General features: G+C 50.7%; 1 protein-coding gene across 2 annotated transcripts in view; it reads left to right on the top strand.

Moving 5' to 3' along the window:
• The first annotated feature begins 978 nt into the window (after positions 1 to 978).
• The window catches only part of SRRT (serrate, RNA effector molecule), a 26,114-nt gene continuing 7,147 nt past the window's right edge, over positions 979 to 19,945 (top strand). Inside the window, exons 1-13 of one of the 2 annotated variants that reach the window (XM_035134253.3) lie at positions 979 to 1,181; positions 2,221 to 2,366; positions 3,115 to 3,243; positions 4,219 to 4,365; positions 6,092 to 6,280; positions 11,455 to 11,624; positions 13,162 to 13,331; positions 13,770 to 13,871; positions 15,264 to 15,378; positions 16,374 to 16,576; positions 17,886 to 17,947; positions 18,931 to 19,009; positions 19,571 to 19,762. In XM_035134253.3, coding sequence (XP_034990144.1) covers positions 2,248 to 2,366; positions 3,115 to 3,243; positions 4,219 to 4,365; positions 6,092 to 6,280; positions 11,455 to 11,624; positions 13,162 to 13,331; positions 13,770 to 13,871; positions 15,264 to 15,378; positions 16,374 to 16,576; positions 17,886 to 17,947; positions 18,931 to 19,009; positions 19,571 to 19,762 — 1,677 coding nt within the window. In that variant the 5' untranslated portion in view covers positions 979 to 1,181; positions 2,221 to 2,247. Of the gene's footprint in view, positions 1,182 to 2,156; positions 2,367 to 3,114; positions 3,244 to 4,218; positions 4,366 to 6,091; positions 6,281 to 11,454; positions 11,625 to 13,161; positions 13,332 to 13,769; positions 13,872 to 15,263; positions 15,379 to 16,373; positions 16,577 to 17,885; positions 17,948 to 18,930; positions 19,010 to 19,570; positions 19,763 to 19,945 lie in introns of both variants that reach the window. The other variant, XM_035134252.3, reaches the window with a different exon arrangement.

Genomic DNA, 19,945 nt, shown 5'->3' with positions numbered 1-19,945 from the left:
CCTTCTAAGAAAAGAGATTGGCAGCGCTGGAAGTTCAGAAGAGGGTGGACATAGTGCCAGGAAAGAAGGGCTATGAAAGACCCTCGGCCTGAAAATATGGGGAGCTGCTGCCAGTCAGTGTTGGAAATACAGAGCAAAGTGCTCAAGACAAGGCCAGCTGCTTCTGTGCCTATAAGAAAGGGCAAATGGGGTGGATATTTTTTGGCTTAGAAAAAACACAACTCTGAGGCAGATTCATTATGCAGGCTGAGGAAGCCAGACGGAACTTGGTGCAGAAATTGGGGGTCTCCATCATAAGAACTTTTAAAAAAACAAAAAACCAAAGACCACATTGCAGGGCTGTTGTTAGCAATGCACCCTGGGGGAGAGCATCCTGTCGCAGCCTTCACTGTCCTGGCCCTCTAAAAAGGAAACATTTCTTTTTAAGACTACAAGTCCCATCATCTCTCTCACTGCGAGCCTTGCCCAGCTGGCACTGGCGGGAGGTGGAGTCTCTTGAGGGCGCCAGGTTGGGGAAGGGGGGGCGAAAGGGAGCCTGGACTTTCCCCTAGCCACGCGACTCTAAAACTTTCACCCGGTTCTATGGTCGCGCTGACGTCACTCTAGCCACCGGCGGCCTCCTCGCCGGAAGACGCAGCGCACGACGCTCTAGCCATCTCCTCCTCCGCGGGCCTCCCTTTCGCGCCTCCTCTCCCCAACATGGCGGGGCGCCACAGAGCGCCCGCGTCCTAGAGCGCCCCACCCACACTCCCTATTCTGGGTGGGGGTTTTGGTTCCTTTTTTGGTCCCTTGTGAATTTCACGAACACTGCTTTCATCTAAGAAGTTGTTGCTGATTTTCCACACGAGCCCAATTATTATCATTGTTAATGGGAGAGTTAGCGGAAGTCCCACCTCTTCATCTCTCCTTGCACCTCCATGCCTCGCAACCTCATTCGCTGTCCGGAGAGGAACCGGAAGTGGTTGGTGACCCGGAGCCAGGCTTCCGGCGCGGAGGAAGGAGAAGGGGCGCGCGGGCGAGCGAGGAGAGAAGGAGGCGGCGGGAAAGGAGGAGAGGAGAGGCCCGGCCTTCCTCCTCCCTGCCTTTCCTCCTCTGGCGTGGCCGGGGAGGGAGGCGGCCCAGAGGCGGCCTCGTGCCCGGAAGGGCGGCTGTGCGGCGGAGAAGAGCGTGGGGTTCGGTCGGTGAGTGAGGCCCTCTCAGGGGAGCCAAGGCGGGCTGCACTAAACCGGCGTTTCTTCAGCCTGTGGTTCCCCAGGGGCGGGTGGACTACAACGCCCATCATCCTTGGTCGTTGGGCTGAGCTGGCCGTGGATGATGGGACTTGTAGTCCAAGACCCCTGGAGCGCACCAGGTCGGGGAAGGTTTGTCTGCAGCAGGGTTTCCCAAAAACGCTGTTTTTGTGATTGCAACTCCCATCATCCCTCGCTGGCCAGGACCAGTGGTCAGGAACGATGGGAATTGTAGTCCCAAAACAGCTGGAGACCCGAATTTGGAAAACCCTGGACTAGAACAGTGTTTCTTCAACCTGGGTGAAGTGGGCTAGGCGTGGGTGGACCACAACACCCACCATCTTTGATCATTGGGCTGAGCTGGCCATGGATGATGGGACGTGTGGTGCAAAACCTCTTGACCAGGTTGGGGAAGGTTTGTCTAGAGTAGGGTTTCTTCAACCTGGGTGGATTGGGCTAGATGTGGGTGGACCACATTGCCCATCATCCTTGATCGTTGGGTTAGGATGGCTGTGGGATGAGGGGGATTGTAGTCCTGGCCCCGTCTGGGGACCCTAGCTTTGTTTTCCTTTTAATGACTGCTGTTATTAGGGGAAGGGGCCATCGCACAGTAGTAGGAAATCTGCTTTACAAGCAGAACTTCCCACACTCCCCCCCCCCAGTAGCATCTCCAGGTAGGGCTGGGAGTCACTCTGTGCCTGAAACCCTGGAGAGCAGCTGCCAGTCACCGTAGGCAATACTAAACAGTTTTAATTGGATTGTGAATAAATGTGCAGTTAATTGTTATTGTCTTGAATTTTATTGTGTTATCTTAGTGGATCGTGCAAACTGCCATTCTGAATAGTGCTTTTTAAAGGGGTTGAGTTCCGGACATGTTTGGGAACAGGCGTGGGCACACTTATTTTACTTTTCCTTGTGCTTTGCCAGGGGTATTTTCGACCTGAAGACAGCTGTGCTGGACCCCCTTAGATTAACTGCCTCTTGTCTGCAGAACAAGGGATAGTAGCACCCTGCAGCTATGGGTGACAGTGATGACGAATATGACCGCAGGCGCAGGGACAAATTCAGACGCGAAAGGAGTGACTACGACCGTTCTCGAGAACGTGATGACAGGCGGCGAGACGACTGGAGCGACAGGTACACCCCAAGTGACCTCGGGAATGGAACAATGGCGGACATGCTTAGAGAGTTGCTCTGTTCCCAAGGAGACCAAACCTGATGCTTTTCTTTTCTGTGGCTGCAGGAAAGCCCATTCAGTCTTGGAGGCGGATCTATAAGACAGGAAGGAGTTCTATATTTATTATTTTATTTATTTCATTAAAATGATACACCACTTGATAGTAAAAAAAAACCACATCAAAGTGGTTTACAGAAAAAAACCCCAATAAAGCTATGAATAAGAATTAAAATAACAATAGGCTAAATGCAGGTTAAAACTTGCACCAGCTTTCTAAACGCCTGCTTGTCTATACAAAAATGTTTTTAGCAGGCACCAAAAAGAGTACATTGAATGTGCCTTCCTCATGTCAATGGGCAGGGAGTTCCATAAGTGCTGCTGCACGAAAAGATTTGAGTTCTTACAAATGTGGAACAGGTATTTTGTTTAACAGCACCTGTTCTGCCCATCTGAGCAGGCTGCGTAAACAAATATGTTTTAAGCATATTAGAATCCTTAACACGTGATGGTTGATTGTTGATTGCCCTGTTTTTGAAGGGGCAGGATGGAATCCAGGTAGAGCAGGTCCTGAAATATTTCTCAGGCACTTCAGCTCATGGCACAGAGAGCTGGTAGAAAACCCAGTTGGGCTGATTTCTGCCCTGCCAGCCGCAGAGAGGGGTCAGTTATGCCTTCCCTCCTTACTAGCTCTGTGCTGTTTGCATCCAGGGAGTGGGACAGGGGCCGAGAGCGCCGCAGCAGAGGCGAATACCGTGATTATGACCGGAACCGGCGGGAGCGTTTCTCCCCACCTCGCCACGAACTGAGCCCCCCACAAAAACGGATGCGACGAGACTGGTAGGTGGCCGTTCGATCTCCTCTGGGTTGCTTCTTCCATTCTTTGTTCTGCATTACGTGGCTCTTTAGTTCCCAAGAGGAGATGCTCAGCAGAAACAGCATATTGGGTCAGGTCTGGGGAATCCGTGACCCTCCAGAGCATGAAGAACCCCTCTGGATCAGGCCAGTCTCCCATCTAATCCAGCCTCCAGTTATCACAGTGGTCAGCCAAGTGCCCCATTGGGAAATTCAAAAGCCAGGACCTAAGCACAAGAGCAACTCTTTCCAGCAACTGGGATTAGCTGTTCTCAAGGACCTTGAGTCCTTGTCAGGGAAAAAGGCAGGGTATCAATAAATACATAAGAATAATTCCAAAGCATTGCTGCCTCCAACTACGGAGGCAGAACGTAGCAATCATGGCTAGTAGCCATCACTGCCTCCTGTGGGAGGGAGTTCCACTGCATTTCTTTTATCTGTCCTGACTCTCCCAGCGTTCAGCTTCATTGAATGTCCGCGAGTTCTAGTGATACGAGAGAAGGAGGCAAAACTTTTTCTTTATAACCTGGGGGGGGGGGTAGGGATGCTGGAGGTGGAAACAATTGTCCGAGTTTGAAAAGCTGGTATGATTGGATCCATTCTGTTGAATTAATTAAGCTAAATTGCTTGAATTAGATTTTGAATATAATAATAATAGTAATAATAATAATAAATTTATTATTTATACCCCGCCCATCTGGCACCATTCTGAATTTCTCTGTGCCATTATCGTGCAAACGGGTATTCTGAATATTGCATTTTGTATGGTAAGGCAGGACGCACGGGGGAATGAGGTTATGGAACCAAGGGTGTGGACCAGCCAGAAACAGTTTGGGAAGAACTGGTTTTAACACACATACCCTTGCTTCAAAATAAATCGGGATCAATTAACACTTTGGTTCTCCCCCAATCCTCTTGGTGGTTTTTAACTTTACCCCCTCCCCCAAAAAACTTCTGCAGGGATGAGCACACATCGGACCCCTACCACAGCGGCTACGAGATGCCTTACAGTGGCGTCACCACTGGCCCCACCTACGGACCTCCGCAACCCTGGGCTCACCCAGAAATGCACGTGACACAGCATCACATCTTGCCTATCCAAGCCAGGTAAGCTGCTCCAAGCACGTCCTGCCTGTTCAAGCCAGGTGGCCTTTGCCACTCAGGTAAGACCTCAGGCTGCTCTGCCTGAAGACCGTGAGATACGTTGGTCAAATCGTCTTCCCAAGAACAGGTGCCTGCAAATACTGAAATGCCTCCCTGTTGCTTTCCGTGTGACGAAGTAGAATAATAGGATTATAGAGGCGAAATTGTAGACCCCCGGGGGTCATCCACTTCATTCCTACACTCCTTGCAGTGCAGGAATCACAGCTAAATAAAGAACACTTCAAACAGGCTTGTCCCACTTGGCACCCACCATCCATGCTCCAGTTACTTCCAGGGGCGGCCCTGCCATGCACACAATGTGGGGCTCACTTTGGAGATAGTCTGAGGCCTTTAGGTTTCTTCAAATGCAGCAGCCAGGCCGTTGCCTAGTGCGCATAGGCTGGGGAACATAATTGAGCGCACCTCAGGTCCATTGGCTTCCAGTTTGCATCTGGCCTTCATTTTAGGGGCTGTGTCAAGTTCCTTTAAAACTCTTAAGTGGCTTAGGGCCAGGCTGCCACATGGTCCTATAGTTCATATTGTGCCACTCTGGGTACTTAACAGTAGAAAGTACCCAGGCTTCTTAAGTAATTACAGTTAATTAAATAATTACAGTTAATTAAGCCTTGCACAGGCTTCTTCAGTAATTACAGTTATGTTGTATTGAGCAGGGATTGGATTGGTTACGTCATAGTTACGTTGGGTTTGTCGTTAATCCTGTTGGTAAATTAAAAACAAATCTAGCTATTTGTTTAGCTATTGCCCACCCTTCACTCAGAGGTCCAAGGGCAGGTTACAACTTTTAAAACGCAACGTTAGAAACAGTTTAAAGCAACAATCATAAAAATAAGGTGGGGCTTCAAGATACACCCCTCAAGTGTCAAAAACCAGCATCTTCAGCATCCTCCAGAATGCTGTTATGATAGAGGTGAAAGGTGAACCTCTGCAGGGAGGGAGTTCCATAGCTTGGGAGCCACCACAGAGAGGACCCTCTCCCGGTCCACCACCAAGAGTCATTTAGAACTTTAAACCACAGTGGTACCTTGGTTCTTGAACTTAATCCGTTCCGGGAGTCTGTTTGACTCCCGAAACTGTTCGAAAAACCAAGGTGCAGCTTCCGATTGACCGCAGAAGCTTCCTGCACTCAATTGGAAGCCACGTTGGACGTTCGGCTTCCGAAAAACGTTCACAAACCAGAACACTTGCTTCCGGGTTTGCGGCGTTTGGGAGCCTAGCCGTTTGAATACCAAGGTCCTACTGTGTAATGTCAGCATTTTGAATCTGGTCCGAAAACAAACTGGTTTGTTTTAAAATGAGCTTTTTTAAAATGAGGGTTATATGGAATCCCAGCCAGTAATCTGGCCACTGAGTTTTGGAACAGTTGAAGTTTACCAGTCATCTTCAAGGGCGGCCCCATGTAGAGCGCATTGCAGAAATCCATTCTGGAAGTTAGCAGAGCCCAGTCAAATCCAGGAGCAGCCCCAAACTGCGAACCTGCTCCTTCCGAGGGAGTGCGGCCCCCATCCAGGGCAGGCCACCTCTCCATCTCCTGCACTTGACAACTCAACTGCACACTTGAAAAGGCTCTGTGGAGCTTAGCTGGTTTTGAAAGGGTGGCCCCTTTGCACTGGAGACGTTGAATTGCGAGAATGCACACCTCTTTACTTCCCTTTCCCTCCTTCCCTCCCAGGCTGGGGAACATCGCGGAGGTGGACCTGGGCATTGCCCCTCCCGTGATGAAGAACTTCAAGGAGTTCCTCCTCTCCTTGGACGACTCCGTTGACGAGACGGAAGCCGTGAAGCGCTACAACGACTACAAGCTGGACTTCCAGCGCCAAAAGATGCAAGACTTCTTCCTGGCCCACAAGGATGAAGAGTGGTACGTCTCTCGTGGGCTGGGCCTTCTTGCCTTGGACTGGGGTGGGAGCAAGGAGTGGTCTGGTTCCCTCAGGGATGTGTATCTGTAGTTATGCATGACTGGCAACTTAAATAAGAGCCTTCAGAGTGGAATATAATTCAGTAACCAGTTGCTAGATTTGTCAGGCATTAGAAGGCCGCTTTCTGGCCTTCCGATGGGTGTAGCTTGCTGGAATGCTCAGGGCTTTAAATGACTTGGGTGGGTTTAAAAAACGTAGCATGAAGTCTCCAGCTAATTGAAAGAATGTTCTGCACATATCCCTGTGAGGTCCTTGCGCATTTTCCCCCGTGGGGTATGTGAGCTGTTCCCCCATCCCAGAAACATGCAGGCAGGCTAGAACATGGGGTCAGCAACCTTTTTCAGCCATGGGCTGGTCCACCGTCCCTCAGACCATGTGGTGGGCCAGACTGTATTTTGAAAAGCAGCACACACACACACACACACACACACACGTCCATTCTGGGTGCTGGCCTTGTTCCAGCGACCCCCCCCCCCGCCTCCCAGAAATAGGCCCCCCTCCTCTTGGACTGCCAGATTCGGGTGCTAATTCACCCTCCCTAGTCTACGTTCCTGGTTTACAGATAGCAGAGCAGTGTTAGTGTGTGAGAGAGACTCCGTTACAACCAGCGCAGCAAATGAAATCAACCAGCTGTTCCCAGCGAATCAGGGATATTCGGCCCCGGCTCCCCCAGCCTGGCGCCTCCCAGATGTTTCAGACCACAGCTCCCACCATCTCTCAGCCGAGCCGGCTGTGCCCGTTGTCTGAAGCATCCGGAGGCTGCCAGCTTGGAGTTGGTTGATTTAGTTGACGCAACGGGCTTTGACTTGGCGCGGTCGGGTGTGCTCTACGAGATGGAGAAACTGCTGAGAAGGACGCGGTGATGCAGGGGGATACTGAATGCGTGGCGATGGTGGTGAGAGAGAGGTGGGAGCTGAGAGGCGTGTAGAAACCCCGCTCGTTCCTCTCTGGAAGTCTGTGGTGTTCTCCTGCCATCCTTATCACCTACATACCATCTTTGCTCCCTTTGACATGTTTTCCACTTGTTCTGTTTCACATCAGTCAGCATAAAAACTTCTTCCACCACTGGCTGGGTTCGCACATGACTCATTTAGCGAGTGTGTGGCTTGTTAGAAGTCCCAAGCCCAGCATGCTAACCATGGTTTGTTCTCTGGCAGCAGGCACCGCAACGTGAAGCTGTGGCTTCTTGTCGGCTTGTGAACCATGGTTTGTTCCAATTATGGTCTAACCCCAGGTTTGAACCCAACGATCTCGCTTGACCCCTACCCTAGATGCTTGCCAAGCTACAAAGCCACCACAGCTGGGGAGCAAAGCAAGCTTTGGAGAGAACAAACCAAGGCTTGTTGTCATGTGGTTCGTTGAGCAAACCATGGTTTAGCATTGTGTGCGAACACAGCCATGATTATCTGAATCCAGATGGTAACAAGCTCTTTTGCACCCACTTCCCTCCTCTCACTTGTAAAATGCAGATTTTCATCATTTAGGTGTCTTGTGTTTTTTCCTATTTCCCGTCTGCTTCTCAGCTGGCTTGCTTGTGTACTAAATACTTTTAGAATTCCAGCTCGGAACCCCAGTTTCTCTTTGATTTGGGTTCATCTCTCAATAGCTCCAGCAGCTTGTTCGCCTGCTGTTAAAAGCACACGGATGCTTTTCAGCAGAATCCTTGAAAACTGAGCAAACGCAAAATAAAATTGAGAAAGAAAACTGCCAGCCGCTAGTCAGGGGAAACATCCTTGTATCGACCTTTTAAATTATCTGTTGCATTTATATCCCACTCATTTGATCTCCACAGTAACCCTGCAGGATAGGATAGGCTGAGAGGCAGTGACTGGCCCCCCAAGGGCCGAATGGGAGGATTCGAACCCTGGTCTCTGCCAGGTTCTAGTGCAACACTCTACTCTGCTTTTGAGGGCAGGCAAGGGTGGGGCTTGGCACATCGGACGGGGACGTTTTTGTTTAGTTCTAGTTTCTACAAAGCAGCTGCTATTATTGAGCCATCCAAAATAAGTTTACCAGGGTAGCAGAATGGATGGAGCAGGCTTCAGGTCAGGTCCACGGAGAACCGGGAGGGTGCCAGGTTAGCAGAGGCTGCACCAGGGCAAGGGAAGGAGACTGGGGACGAAAGGTGGCCTCTGGACGGACGTGGCCGAGGTGTTTGTGTGCCTGGGGGAGTGGAGGGACGCTTTGCTGCAGCGCTGGATGGGGGAATCTCAGCGAGGGGAGGGGGCTGTGTGTGGTCCCTCTTCCCTAGGCAACTGGGTATCTTAACACAGCTGTGTCTCTCTCTCTGTGTGTGTGTGTGTGTGTGTGTTCACTTTGGACCATTTTAATTTCCTTTGATAGATTTGAACTTCTTTCATTTTTTGTTAATTGGTTGTTGACTGTAATAACTTGGCCTTTTCTCCCCCTCCTCCCAAGAACCTCTCACAGGAGACTCCAAAAATCATCCGTCCTCAGCCTGGAGAATCCATAAATAAGCCAAACAAACCAAAGAGCCTTGAATGTGTTTTTTTTCTTCCAATTTTTCCCCCTTCCTCTCTCTGCTGGTGGTGGCGATTTTTTTTTTCTTCCTCCGTAGCGCAGACAGTCAGGGTCCTCACTGTGCACAATGCAGTGACTAGCTGAATGTGAGTTGGCAGGATGTAGGCAGAGCAGGGCGAAATCGCAGGCACCAGAGCCTCTTCTCTCTTTTGTTTTGGTTTTTATGAAGTCCTGCGACCCAGCGAGAGAGAGAGAGAGAGATTCCAATCTTTGGGGGCTAAGCCCGTGCTGCTTTTTTTTCTCTTAAAAAATCCGCCGAAGAAAACTCTCTTCGCTTGGAAGGCTCGGAGTGTGACTCCTCTCAGTGTATGTATGACGTGTTCTGTCTTCTTAAATCAGAGCTGAGAGCAAAAAATAATAATAATAAAAATCTAAAACGCATATCTTGTATTTGCAAAAGGTAAAAAAAAAAAGACTGTAGATTTGGTTGTATTAATTCCCACCCCACCCCACCCCCCTTTTTAACTGCCTTCCCCATTGAAACTGCTTTTACATCTCCCCCACCCCATCTCCAAATCCTGAGAGCATACCATCTCCCAAATAGGGCGAGGCTGGATTGGGCCAAAGGGGGGGGAGAACCGCGTTCTGTACTCACCGTAGGGATCTAGGTTCAGTTGCAGTTTCCATAAGGGCGTAAGGAGAGCTCTGCTGGATCAGGCCAATGGCCCATCTAGTCCAGCGTCCTGTTCTCACAGTGGCCAACCAGGGTGCCCATTATAAGAAACCAGCAAGCAGGATCCGATCAACTTTCCCTTCCTGTTGTTTCCAGCAGCTGGGATTCAGAAGCATCGCTTCCTCCAACCGTGAAGGCAGCGCACAGCTGTTGTGCCTTCAACTACCCGCTCCCTCCATGAAAATGGAGTCAATGGCTGCCTCACAAGAAGGGACCCCCCAAATCTCCTCGCAGAGTTTGATATCTCTTTGACAGAAGTGGCCCCGGTGGAGCTAGCCCACCCCACACCGTGAGCTGTGGGGGGGGGGGCAGGCTGTGAGGCTTATCTTCAAACAGGGCTGTCCTTCCTTATATCACATAGTTAGCATCTGCAGACAAAGGAGGGCTTACTGTCCCTGCCTGGCAGGCGGGGCTTTGGGTGTGGGGCATTTTAGCACGGCAGCCAAGGCGGAGGACCAGACCAGGGAAAGCTTGAGGAGAAGCCTGTGGCAGGGCTTGAGAGGGAGGGAGGAGGTGCCTGGAACAGTTGTTGCTGCTGCTGCTGCTGCTGCTGCTGCTGCTGCTGCTGCTGCTGCTGCTGATTACAATTTATTAACTACATTTCACCCTAAGGTCCCAGGGCAGGCAGGTCGTGACCTTGTAAACCCAAGTTGCTTGTGTTGGCATTTAATAATAATAATAATAATAATAATAATAATAATAATAATAATAATAATAATTTATTATTTATACCCCGCCCATCTGGCCGGGTTCCCCCAGCCACTCTGGGCGGCTTCCAACAAAACATTAAAATACAGAAATCAAACATTAAAAGCTTCCCTAAACAGGGCTGCCTTGAGATGCCTTCTAAAGGTCTGGTAATTGTCTTTGACCTCTGGTGGGAGGGCATTCCACAGGGTAGGCGCCACCACCGAGAAGGCCCTCTGCCTGGTTCCCTGTAACTTGGCTTCTCGTAGCGAGGGAACCGCTTTAAAGCCTTTAAAAGTTACCTGAACGGCCACCTTCTTCCCTACAGACCCCCTCGGGTGCCGAGATCTGCGGAGAGGTCCCTCTTGGCAGCTTCTCCACCCTCAGAGGCTCAGGGTAGGGGTGACCCAGGGGGAGAGGACCTTCTCTGTGGTGGCCCCTAAGCTGTGGAACTCCCTTCACTGTTCTGCTCCCGGCGGGTGCTGAAGACACACCTTTTTACCCTGGCTTTTGATGCTTGACGCGTACATTATTAGGACCTGCCTTATCTTTGCGGTTCCTAAGTTGATTTGATAACCACATCCTTTCCCCGGGACCTTAAGGTGGGAAGGCAGGGAATAAACTTGACAACAGCAGCATCAACAACAAACCAAACCCAAAGAAAGAAGGGGGAAAGATTCTGAACCGAGCCAGGCTGTCGAGGAGTAGGAGGCCCTTTCTTAGACCGACGCAGTCTCCCCAAAGCTCCCACTCCGCAAAGACTCTCGGCCCAAGGGCAACCCCGCTTGTGCACGCACCCTCCCTGTGGCGGGAGACAGCGAGTGAGCGGCGCCCCGTTTTGTGGAGGTGGGCTTCCGCCTGCCCCAAGAACCAAGACCACAGATGGTTGCGAAAAATAGCTTTTGGTCCCTCGGGGGCTTTGGCCTGCCCTGCCAGCGACCAAGAAATTCCTCGAGCAGCGCTTCCCTCCCCTCTACACTTCCATTTCCACAGAAACCAAAAAACAAAAACCACCACCTGGAGTTTCCTCCCTCCTTCCCTGCTTTGCATGTGTGAATTAGCGACCAAGAGGGTCGTGCTTCCCTTTTCCCGTTCTTCTGGCTAACGCATTTCTTCCCCTCCCCTCCGCCCCTCCTTTTCTGTGTCTTTCTTCTCACCCCACCCCCACCTGCCCCTCCCCACCCCCACCCTTCTGCTAATTTGGGTTCCGTTCAGGTTCCGGTCCAAATACCACCCGGACGAAGCCGGCAGGAGGAAGCAGGAATCTCACAACGCCCTGCAGAACCGCCTCAATGTCTTCCTCTACCTTATGGACAACGGCTGGTTTGAGAACTTGCAGCTGGAGATCGACAAGGCCAACGCCATCATCAAAGTCTTGGACGCCGGTACAGTTGCTGCTGCTGTTGCTGTTGTTGTTGCTGTAAAGCATTTTATTGAATTTTCCAAATAAACACATTTAAAACAATAAACCAAACATTCAAAAACAAACACAACACACACAACTATCTTTTTAACAATTCTCCTTCTCAGTGCTCTGCCGAGCTTGACTTCCCTCCCTCCCCTCATTTGGTTTTCTGTTCAGCTCTTATCTCGCAGTTCTTTTCTTCCATCCATTTAAAATCAATTCGTAGGATTTATTTCAGCCCTGAAAGTGTCTTTAAACTTCTACAGTTCTTTTCCATATAATCCACAAATTTACTCCAGTCTTTTTGGAACCTTGTTTCGCCCTGGTTCCGGATCCTGCTAGTCAGTCTCGCTAGTTCTGCATAGTCTTATCATTTTTGTCTGCCACTCTTCGATCGTCGGTAAATCCTGAGTTTTCCATTTTTGGGCTAACAAGGTCCTAGCCGCGGTTGTTGCATATAAAAATATCATATAGTCCTCCTTTGCAATCTCTTGTCCAATAATTCCTAATAAGAATGCCTCTGGTTTTTTGGGGAAAGTATACTTAAGAATCTTTTTCTGTTCATTATATATGATTTCCCAAAATCTTTTAACTTTTTCGCATTTCCACCACATATGATAAAAATCCTCCTTCCTTCTCATTACATTTCCAGCACATTTTATTACTCATCCTATACATTTTAGCTAATTTTGCTGGTGTTAAATACCAACTGTTGTTGTTGTCGTTGTTGTCGTCCTCCTTGCATATATTTATTTGTAACGAAAAGCAACAGAAGCCAGAACGATGCAGAAGTGCAGTGAAGCCACACATATACGGACAGATTTTCATGCCAAAATCCCACGTAATAAGTTAATATCTCAACGTTCCAAGTAGCACAGACCTTCTTTCTCGAGAAGATCGTGAAAAGGCTCTGTTTCTCTCTGCTTCTCACCATGCATGCAACCGTAGCCAGGTATGCAACGTCCCACATTGTAGTTACCCATGCGCTGGTGTTCCCATTTCCGCCCCGGCCAGTTTTTGACAAATAATTCTGGCAGCAGTTAAGAGACGTTGCATTAATTCCCTGTGCTTATTTCCTTAACATAACCAGATAGCAAAATTCAGAGGACCCATGGGTAAAGGAAAGCCAGTTATTACTTCAACAGTAGGGTTTGATTTACCTGATTTTGCCTTAAGATTTCTAGCGGAGGAGAGTTTTTGCTTTGGGTGCCCAGAAGGCCATTGCATCTGTCCTCATCACGAGCCATACATTTTTACTCGAGACAGCCCATCTCCAGACACGTAGGTGTTGACATATTTTTAATCTTCTAGGCTGCCGGTTTTAATTATCTTCATAAACGGTTGTGAAGAAAGGTGGCAGCGTTTGGCACAGCCTGGGGTCCACATAGATCTTTTGCTGAGTTTGAAAGCCGCTGAAACACCCCACCCCAGCCCGAATTGTTTACAATGTGTTGCCACATGCCATAGTTAAGAGCCTGTCAGGGTCATGACGGTGGTGGCTCTTTCTCCCCCTGCAGCCGTCATTAAGATGGAAGGCGGGACTGAACACGACCTGAAGATCCTGGACCAGGAGGAAGAGGAGGAGCGTCAGGAGAAGGCAGAGCCGGGGAAGAAGGAAGAGAACCGGCTGCAGGAGCTGGACCGCAAAGCCTCGGAGAAGGACGACAAAAAGGAGGAGGCCAAGAAGGTAATAATAATAATAATTTATTATTTATACCCCGCCCATCTGGCTGGGTTTCCCCAGCCACTCTGGCCGGCTTCCAACAGAAAATGAAATAAAATAATCTATTAAACATTAAAAGCCTCCCTAAACAGGGCTGCCTTCAGATGTCTTCCAAAAATCTGGTAGCTGTTTTTCTCTTTGACATCTGATGGGAGGGCGTTCCACAGGGCGGGCACCACCACCAAGGAGGCCCTCTGCCTGGTTCCCTGCAACTTGGCTTCTCGCAATGAGGGAACCGGCACAAGGCCCTCGGTGCTGGACCTCAGTGTCCGGGCAGAACGATGGGGGTGGAGACGCTCCTTCAGGTAGCTCCTGGGGAGGCGGGTGCGATCCTGGCTGGGCCTTCCTTGCTGCTGCGAGCTGGGCAGGGGAGTCTTGACGTGCCTCCCTGCTCTGTCTTAGGCTGGCAACGAGGAAGCTGTCGAGGACAAGGCGAAGAAGGCCTCGGAAGAGGAGGAGAAGAGGGCTGAGAAGAAAGAGGAGACGGACAAGGAGGCCAAAAAGGTACAGGGGCCTCCGTGCTTCTCTTCACTGAACCGGAGCAGGCAGGAAGTGGATGAGCTGCCAGCGTAGGGTGTGTGTGGAGGCACTTCATTCACAGTGTCAGGTCTATGCCGTGCTGGAGGTTAGATAGATGGGAGGGGCGCAGAGGGTGCTGTGGTCTAAACCACGGAGCCTCTTGGGCTTGCCGATCAGAAGGTCGGCGGTTCGAATCCCCGTGACGGGGCGAGCTCCCGTTGCTCTGACCCAGCTCCTGCCAACCTAGCAGTTCGAAAGCACACCAGTGCAAGTAGACAAACAGGAAGGTAAACGGCATTTCCGTGCGCTCTGGTTTCCACCACAGTGTCCTGTTGCGCCAGAAGCAGTTTAGTCCTGCTGGCCACATGACCCCGAAAGCTGTCTGTTGACAAACACCGGCTCCCTTGGCCCGAAAGCGAGATGAGCGCCACAACCCCATAGTCGCCTTTGACTGCACTTAACCGTCCAGGGGTCCTTTACCTTTACCTTCTTGTCAATGTTAAGTGAATCTATCTTTCCATGCCTCTTTCATAACCTTTGTGTACACTGCTTTGTGTACGCTGCTTAAGCAATATCTAAATTGTTGACATTAGTGAGTAAAAATGTTCGCCTGGACTAGTTGCTCTCTCATGCACACACACACACATTTTATCCTCATTTTTGTGTGGATAAAATGGGAAGTCGCATTTGCCACCCTGAGCTTTTTAAGGAAAAGAGAGACACTGCAGAGGGTTGGACTGGATGACCCTTGGGGGTCCCTTTCAATTCTATGAGAAACTGTTAATAAATGGGAAAATCACCTGATCCGCAGATCACGAAGACGAAGAGGGCCAGGAGCCAGGGGCCAACGGGGGCTTTTTCCTCTTGGGGTGTCTTTGCACAAGGGAAAGAGACCAGGAGAGGGTTAGAGAGACCAGACACCACCTACGCTAAAATAAAATAAAAAGATAGGTGGGGAACAAACCTCCCTGCCTCTTTCAAGAAAGGCCGAGCGTTATTTCAGGAGTAAATGGTGCAAAGGAAGCGTCAGCTCCCTCCTTGTTCTCCTTTGGCTTTGGAGACCTCCTTATTCTAACAGGCTTTGGGAGCCAACCATTTTCTATTAAAGAAAGGGCTTTAAAGTAATGCTGCGCTATTCTCATCACCTGTATTTTAATAGGGCCTGCCTTTTATATTATTTGAAGTCTCTCGTAGTTTAATTATTTCTCGACGGGTCTCTCTTAGACGTTTTTATCCGTGTCGCATTCATTTGTGGCAAGCCGCCCCTGAGGCTGCGGGGAAGGCAGGACCTAAAGATATACAGCAATGATAATATGCACCAGAAACAAGATTTTGGGGGGTAGGAATGACTGATCCCTTTCTCCCACCCCCACCCAGGTTGGCCACAAGCACAAACGGAAGCGCAGTGGAGACGACAGCTACGACGAAGGCAGCGTTTCTGAATCTGACACAGAGTCCGAAGGCGGGCGCCCTGAGGAGGAAGACAAGGAAGGTGGGTGGAGAGATGCAGTAGGAAAACAAACCAATGAATGGATGTACTGTATTTTTCTGTGTATAACACGCCCCCGTGTATAAGACGCCCCCTATTTTGGGGGACTCCAAATTAGGAAAATGGAGGAAGGATTGCCCAGAGTTGTTGAGTTGTTTTGCGAGGGGCAGAGTTACTGAGCTTTTCAAAGGGGGGATTGCCGAAAATAGCTCACCTGCCTGACATACGCTGTCACGCATCTCAAAACCCACCTATCGCCTGTCCCCTCAACAGCAGAAGCAGAAAATCGCCCACCCAATTGCCACAGTGACAGCCAATCGACACCAGTCCTTGCCGCAGAAAAACACACCCAATAGCCGCTGACAATCTACGGCTCCCAGGAGCAGCCAATCCCACGTCCCCACTATGCACTATCCGTGTATAAGACCTCCCCCTCTTTTTGTCATAATTTTCTAAGAAAAAACACTCGTCTTGTACAGGGAAATGTGCGGTATAGATTTAAGATGTGTGAGCAGCAAAAGAAAGGATTGAAAAGCCGCATTGCGAAACGACGTTTGCCCTGGCGTTCAGATCTAGCTTTCTGGCATCCCATAATGGCCATCTGGTCGGCCACTCTGAGGACAGGATGCTGGGCTAGATGGCCTCATCCTGCAGGCCCATCTTACCTTCTTACGTTTAGAGGTCTCCAAATTAGAAAAGAGCGAAGGGTTTTGCTGACAGGGCCTCTGTGGCTTTGCTGAAGCCAGAGAAAAGCCTCTGTAGCCTGAACTATTTTCTTTCCTGCATCTGGTTAAAAAAAAAAAAAGTGTTGCCTCTGGTAAACCAAAGCGCCAGTTCTTTGGACCTAGAGATGCTGAGATGTGTAATTCGGCAGCTCACAAGAGTCAGCTTGCTCTTCCGACGCCTCGGGATTCACAATTCCCTCGCCGCCGGTTAGCTAGAGGAAATGCGCCAAATAAAGGCCTTGCTCTTGAGTTCTTTGCCATCTCTTTTTGCAGACAAAAAGCCGAAGGAGGAGAAGGTGGGGGCAGCAGCGGGAGCGGCAGGCGCAACGACAGCGGGGCCAGCAAAGGAAGGTGGCGAGGAGCCCCCCAAAGCCAAGGAGAAGGATGGGGAGCCCAAGCCACGCCCCCTGCACAAGACCTGCTCCCTCTTTGTGCGGAACATCGCCCCCAACATCTCCCAGGCGGAGATCGTAGCGGTGAGTGGAGCCCAGCTTGTGTGGCGCTGCAGGGAAGAGCAGGTGCTTCTAGGGTGGGCTGTGAGACCCTAGGAGCTCCCCCCCCCCGGAGGGCAGGCTTAGGAAGGCTTATAAGGAACATAGGAAGTCAGGTCTTGTCTATTTCATTAATAATAATATTGCACCTAGCTCAGTGATGTCGACATTGGCTGGCAGCTATGGCTCTCCAGGTTCCAGGCTAGGTGTGTTCTCAGCCCTCCCACTGAGCCACAGCCCTTTTGGATATATATGGTGCTCAGAGCTTTCCAGACACCCTCCCTCCTGCCTTTTAGTAAACCCGGCATCTCTCTTCCCAGCACACTCTGGTGGGGGACAGATAATCAGCAGTGGTCCATTGGGCCTCTCTCAGCCTAAACTACCCCGCAGGGTAGGACAAAACGGAGAGGCAGGGACATGCATATACCGCCTCCAGCTCTTGGTGGGGTGTCAGTGTAAGAAACGAGCGGATCGTAGGGTTGTAGAAGAGCTGGAAGGAACCCCAGGGGACATCTAGCCCAACCCATAGCTGCCAAGTACCCCGTTTTCCCCGGGAAAACCCCTTTTTTACTTACCCTTTCCCGGTGGTCCCCTGTATCACTTCGTCTCCCGTTTTTCTCAGTTATTTTCTCCTGCCGGCGGCCATTTTTTTTCTTTCTGATTTGCCCTTCTATGGGCACCAAAAATGGCCGCCGCCAGCTTCAAAAGTCGCATCTACGCATGTCCGGAAGTGCATAGACGCGACTTCCGGTGTTGGCGGCGGCCATTTTTGGTGCCCATAGATGGGCGGAGCGATGCCGGAAGTTGCGTCGGCGCACTTCCTGACATGCGTACAAGCGACTTTCGAAGCCGCCGGCGGCCATTTTTGGTGCCCATAGAAGGGCAAAGCGACACCAGAAGTTACGTCAACGCAACTTCCGGTGTCACATGGCTGCCGGTTCCGGATTCTGCAGTCTGGAACTTGGAAGGTAAGAGCCCAACCCCCTGCAATGCAGGAATCACAGCTGAAAACCTCTGTTCAAAGGCCTCCAACAGAGGAGAGCCCACCACCTTCCAAGGGACCCTGTTTTGATACCGGATGGCTCTTGCCATGAGAAAGTTCTTATGTTTAGCATTGAATCAATGTGTTCAAATCCTAAGATGGGCTCCCCTTCTGTGATAGAGGAGCTGACTTGGCAAGGTTTCTTATTTCTTCTGGGGCCGGGTGTTGAGCAGGGTTTTCTGCCTTAACATACCCCGTACCCCCCAGATTTCCAGCTTTTGACTCCCCTCTCTCCTCTCTCCCTTCTCCCAGCTTTGCAAAAGGTACCCTGGCTTCATGCGAGTGGCTCTTTCAGAACCCCAGCCAGAAAGGAGGTAACTTTCGTTTTTCTAACACACACCTACACCCAAAACCTTCTTGCACGTGCTTCTGTGTCTGTATGCCTGTGTCCTATCGGTAATATTTCCGTAGAATCCCCTGTCTGTAGAACAGCATAAGAAGGTAAGAAGAGCTTGCAGGATCAGGCCAAAGGGAGCCCGTCTAGGCCAGCGACCTGCTCTCTCACAGGATTCGAACACAGGATCAACACTCTCCCCTCCTGCGGTTTCCAGCAACTGGTACCCAGGAGAATTGCTGCCTCCCGACTGCAGAGACATAGCAGAGCCATTGTGGCTAAGAGCCACCGACAGCCCTCTCAATATAATTTGTTCAGGCCTGTGGGATCTCCTTCATATTTTTGCTAGAACCACTAACCAGCCAGGTGTGAAAGCCTCTTAAAGATTAAAAAATGAATACAGACACACACACACCCCACTCCAAGCTTTCTTCATTCCGGCAATATATTTAAGGCGTTGTGGGGAGAGTCATTTAAGTTGGTGCCGTCGTTAAATAGTTGGGAGTCAGAAATCCGTCCTGATCTCCTTCACATCCCTGGGAGATCCACTGGTCCTCCTCATTCTCTCTAGAGGGTGGAGGAAGAATTCCCCTATTTTCAAATCTCTGCGGAGCCGTAAGGCTTAACTGAGTGGCTGTGAGCAACTTACTCATCATAAGCGGTTCTTCTGCTAAGCAATTGCAAGATCTGCTTTCAACAGTGCAGAATGTTCCTTTGTCAGGCCGGAAAACAACCATGCCAGCCATTTGGCAGCCGAGAAGTCCTTTCTACAGAGAAAAGCAAGGCAGTTATCTCGGCCTCTAGCCTACCTTGCAGGGCCGTTGTGTGGGTGAAACGAGAGAGCCCTGTGTGAACTGGCTCGGAGGAAAGGCAGGGTGGGTCAGGCTTGTGCGTGTTTGTGTGCCTGCAAGGGGGAGAGGGTGTTTGGAAAGGCCGGCACCCAAACACCTTTCTCCTTTTCAGGTTCTTCCGAAGAGGCTGGGTGACCTTTGACCGCAGCGTCAACATCAAGGAGATCTGCTGGAACCTCCAGAACATTCGGGTAAATGGGCGATTCCCAAAAGGGGCAGGAGGCAGGGGGATTCCCTGGGGGGGGGGGGACCCTAAGAGGCGAGGGGGCATTGGAGAGGGCACTGGAGGTGCAAAACGACTGTCACATTTTGAGAAGCTCGTATCCCTGGAATCTAGTACATCTGTTTTGTTGAGTGAACCAAACTGAATCGTTTTAACTGGATTTTGAATTAACTGCAGTTAATCTTTCCTGTTTTGAACTGTATCGCGTTGTTATCTTCCTGAGCGGGCCGTGCAAACCGCTATTCTGAATAATGCTTTTGTGGGGGGGGGCACCGAGGAGCAGAGGTGGGGATGGCCCCCAAAAGTTTGGGAACTGCGAGAGACCTTCTCTTAAGTTGTATCTCCCAATCTGTAGTGTTCCCCCCCCCCCGGGGTAGAGAGGATAAACAATGCCTGTCTGCAGTGCTATTATTAAAATGTTGTGCCTAGACACAGCTGCATGCCAGGAGGAGGAGGAGGGGGTCCCTCCCTGTTTCAGCAAGGTTTGGGGCGCTGTTCTGGCCTTGACTGCCCTCCGCCCTCTCCCCAGCTGCGGGAATGCGAGCTGAGCCCCGGAGTCAACCGCGACCTGACCCGCCGCGTCCGGAACGTCAACGGCATCACGCAGCACAAGCAGATCCTGCGCAACGACATCAAACTGGCGGCGAAGCTGATCCAGACGATGGATGACCGCACCCAGCTGTGGGGGGCCGGGGAGGCCCGTCCGGCCTCTGAAGTCTCGGTCAGTTGGGGGCATGTGGCACGGGGGGGGGGGGAGACTCTTGGAGGAGGGGGCCGCTCGCAGCCCTTGGGTTTTTCTGCCCTTCGGATTCCTCTGTGCCTCTTCAGATGGCAAACTGGATCGAGCGTGCTGTACGTGATCCCCAGAAACTTGGCTGCGATGCCTGCCTTGCCGGGGGTTGGA

The sequence above is a fragment of the Zootoca vivipara genome, chromosome 12, assembly GCF_965207765.1.
Source record: "Zootoca vivipara chromosome 12, rZooViv2.hap1.1, whole genome shotgun sequence".
Taxonomy (NCBI): Eukaryota; Metazoa; Chordata; class Lepidosauria; order Squamata; family Lacertidae; genus Zootoca; species Zootoca vivipara.
This window is presented reverse-complemented; position numbering and strand designations above follow the sequence as displayed.